We start from the raw sequence: 3,708 nt of genomic DNA, 5'->3' as shown, positions 1-3,708 counted from the left end.
CGTGTCATGTTATATCTTAGATTATTTATTAAACAAGTTAGATAAGTATAGTGGTATAGTCGTATTAAGTGTTCAACTAAATTTTAATGAATTGAAATAACATTTAAATTAAGAATTAAACGCTTTTAATTCGAATATATAACAATAACAACAATATAAAAATGACATGTAAATGTAATAATTATATGAGTGCAATCATCATTTAAATATGTTACATTACTTTTAAAATTTAAAACACACAAATCAGATATGGACACATTAAATAGAAATGGTAATTTTTAATTTTATTGGGCTATTAATTTTTAATTTTTATCTTATATTTTATTCATTAGAAGCACTTTATTGTTTTAAAAAATAAAAATTCCCATAAAATATTTGTGGCTGGTGTAAGTAAATGTGTATTGCTATCGCCCAAAAAGCAAAGCAATAAAAACAGTTGGCAAGCAATGCGTGTTTTTGGTTTACATGAGATCATGATTGCCATTTTTGTGTCATAAAAAAGGAATTCAAAGTCATCTTTCCTTTCTCAATTCTCTCTTTTCCTTTCTCATAATTTAGAGAGAGAAAATAAAAAAGAAAGAGAAGATTCTGATCTGATTCAAAAGACTAGAAAAGCATTTTTCCCTTTTTCGATATTCGTTCCATCCCCAATTTTCCGTTCTATTTTTCTCCATTCCAAAGTGAAGTTCTTGTTATTCATCATTTTCATGGATCTACTTTAGTTTCTCTCTCTACATTGAAGCTCCTCTGAACAAAAATGGCTACCCATTCAAAAGGACAAGCATGGTAAGATCAACGAATGCAACTTAATATATATACTTCTCTATCACCAGAACTGATTTGTTTCATCGATTTCGATCGATCTCTTGCAGGTTTTGCACTACTGGATTGCCAAGCGATGTTGTAATCGAAGTTCAAGACATGACCTTTCATCTTCACAAAGTCAGTGATGGTGAAATTAGGGTTTCAGAGTATAGTCAAAGTGATTCTATCACTGACAGTGGTGTGTGTTTGTGTGTTTTTTTGTTCTACTGTTTCAGTTTCCTCTGATGTCGAAAAGTAGTAAGCTTAACGAGCTGATAACAGAGCAAGAGACAAACCCTACCAGAAGAGTCCAAACAATCTCTGCTGCTACTGAAGATGAGAAGGAAGAGATTGAAGAAGAAGAAGTGGACGAGGAGGACCAGTACTGTCTCATCACTCTCCCGGAATTCCCGGGCGGCTCTGAGACTTTCGAGACCGCCGCGAAGTTCTGCTACGGCGTCAAGATCGATCTCTCGCCGTCCAACGTCGCGCCTCTCCGCTGCGCCGGAGAGGTTCTGGAGATGACCGAAGAGTACTCCGAGGACAATCTCATCTCGCGAACCGAGAGGTTTCTCTCTCAATCGGTCCTCAAATGCGTCAAAGACTCGATCCGAACCTTGAAATCGTGCGAGCAATTGGTGCCTCTGGCGGAGACTCTCGGCATTGTTCAGAGATGCATTGATTCGGTCGCAGCTAGGGCTTCTTCAACCGATCCGTCGTTGTTCGGATGGCCGGTGAACGAAAAAGCTAGAAACGAATGGAGTTCCTCCGATCAGGCGTCGTTGATTCAAACCGCCGGTCGCCGAAAAGGTAAAACCACCGCGAGAGCCGCCGGAGCAGAGTCGTGGTTTGAAGAACTCGGCCTTCTGAGTCTACCTCTATTCAAGCGTTTGATTTTCGCCATGAAAGCTCGAGATCTGAGTCCCGAAATCATCGAGAGCTGTCTCATTCACTACGCGAAGAAATACATGCCAGGGATATCTCGATCCAGTAGAAAACCTTCTTCATCGTCAATTCCTTCAGAAAACGACCAGAGAGAGCTATTAGAGACTGTAATTGCAAACCTACCATCCGGAAAGAGCTCAATTTCTTCAACAGCGACGAGAATTCTCTTCGGATTGTTGAGAACTGCGAACATATTGAATGCTTCGGAGACTTGCCGATCTGCTCTGGAGAGGAAGATCGGATCGCAACTCGAACAAGCAACACTCGATGATCTTCTGATACCGAGCTATTCGTATCTGAACGAAACACTCTACGATGTGGACTGCGTTGAGAGGATCTTAGGTTACTTTCTGGATGGATTGGAAGAGAGATCTGGAACTATCATCGAAGGTGATCAAGATGAGAACAACAATGGCGTCAGATCAGCGTCGTTGATGCTTGTGGGAAAATTGATCGACGGTTTTCTATCGGAGATCGCTTCCGATGCTAATTTGAAGCCGGAAAAGTTCTACGAGCTCGCCGTTGCTCTGCCGGATCACGCCAGACTCTTCGACGACGGTCTGTACAGAGCAGTTGACCTTTATCTCAAGGTACGAGCTAACGTGAACTAGTATGCGCAGTGTAAGTTTGTAACTAGTTTAATTTCCTCTAAGCTCTTGATTTTCTCTCAGGCTCATCCATCGATACAAGAGTTGGAGAGAGAGAAGATCTGTGGAGTGATGGATTGCCAGAAGCTCACGTTAGAGGCGTGCACTCACGCAGCTCAAAACGAGCGGCTTCCACTGAGAGCGGTGGTTCAGGTTCTCTTCGTCGAGCAGCTCCAGCTCCGCCACGCGATAGCCGGAACACTCCTCGCCGCCGAGGCTCCACCGGCGGACCACCGCCGGACATCGAATATACAACGAGAAGAACAAGAGGAAGAGGACGAAGTGGAAGGGGATGGGGAAGGGGATGGAGCTCTTCCTCCACCCCGCGCGCAAGATAGCAGCGGCGGCACGTGGAGGGCTGCAGCGAGGAATAATCAGGTGCTGCGACTGGACATGGATAGCATGAGGTCGCGGGTCCATCAACTGGAACGTGAATGTTCCACGATGAAGAAGGCGATTGAGAAGATGGATAAGACGGGCCCACCTGGAGGTGGGGGATGGAGGGGTTCCTTGACCAAGAAATTTGGGTGCAAGTTCAAGACGCAAGTGTGTGATTCTCATGAATCAACAGTCGTGCAAACCAGAAGAGGACGAAATCATCATCAACATCAATAGACTCCATATGTATACTTGCATTATTTTCACGATTCAATTCTTGCTGTTGATTGATGATTTCCTTTACTTCTATTTACAATTTTTTATTACGGAGGTTTGTCTATCCTTTTTATACATTCATATGAGTATCAACAATTTACCATTGGATTTGCCCGGGGCATGCGCATCGGGCTCATCCAACATGTGCTCGGACATACACAACAATGAACAAGGATTCTCATTAAAAAAAGGAGAGGTTTCCACACTCACCAATCATTAGATTGGATTTTTCTATTAACAATGATACTATATCAATGATGGGTTGGTGTGCAGGACCTAAGTTGTGTTATTTATGAAAAATGATATTTTTGACTACTCACATGAGACATATTAAATATAATAGATTTTTTTAGACAAAATTAACCTTTCCTCTTTGTTTCATTTGAAGCTCTTTATATCTTGTGTGCTTTATATTTTTTCAGTGTGTAGAAGTTACTCATATGTATATATTTTTGTTTAAAAATTCCTTCTCTTTATAAAATATCTTTTCCATTAAAAAGCCTTGTTGCAGGGAAATTTTTGTCTTTCCCTGTAATCTTGGACTATGGTTTTTACCCCCAAGAACGAATAAGATTAAGGGAAAAAAAAAAAAAAAAAAATTGGGTTTGCATATCTATTTTGTTTCTTAGTTCTCTTTTTCGTCATGTGCAATTTTTTT

General features: G+C 41.1%; 1 protein-coding gene across 1 annotated transcript; it reads left to right on the top strand.

Annotated features, from left to right (window-relative positions):
• Positions 1-461: 461 nt before the first annotated feature.
• Positions 462-3,100, top strand: LOC132266790 (BTB/POZ domain-containing protein At5g66560). The gene is made up of 4 exons (XM_059767770.1): positions 462-786; positions 873-942; positions 1,041-2,339; positions 2,421-3,100. Exons 1-4 carry the CDS (start codon positions 758-760, stop codon positions 3,009-3,011), a joined length of 1,989 nt encoding a protein of 662 aa, XP_059623753.1. The 5' UTR covers positions 462-757; the 3' UTR covers positions 3,012-3,100.
• The last annotated feature ends 608 nt before the right edge of the window (positions 3,101-3,708 follow it).

The sequence above is a fragment of the Cornus florida genome, unplaced genomic scaffold (genome assembly GCF_030987335.1).
Source record: "Cornus florida cultivar Cherokee Brave unplaced genomic scaffold, ASM3098733v1 CherokeeBrave_3.0.0_Hap2_Chr07, whole genome shotgun sequence".
NCBI classification, from domain to species: domain Eukaryota; kingdom Viridiplantae; phylum Streptophyta; class Magnoliopsida; order Cornales; family Cornaceae; genus Cornus; species Cornus florida.
The sequence above is the reverse complement of the archived record's forward strand: the minus strand, read 5'-3'. Positions and strand labels throughout refer to the sequence as shown.

Bases quoted from the DNA above. Each gene is read 5' to 3' on its own strand.
- LOC132266790 (XM_059767770.1), top strand. From the start codon at position 758: ATGGCTACCCATTCAAAAGGACAAGCATG. The intron at 787-872 runs GTAAGATCAACG...GATCTCTTGCAG, and splicing joins CATTCAAAAGGACAAGCATG to GTTTTGCACTACTGGATTGC. The intron at 2,340-2,420 runs GTACGAGCTAAC...ATTTTCTCTCAG, and splicing joins CAGTTGACCTTTATCTCAAG to GCTCATCCATCGATACAAGA.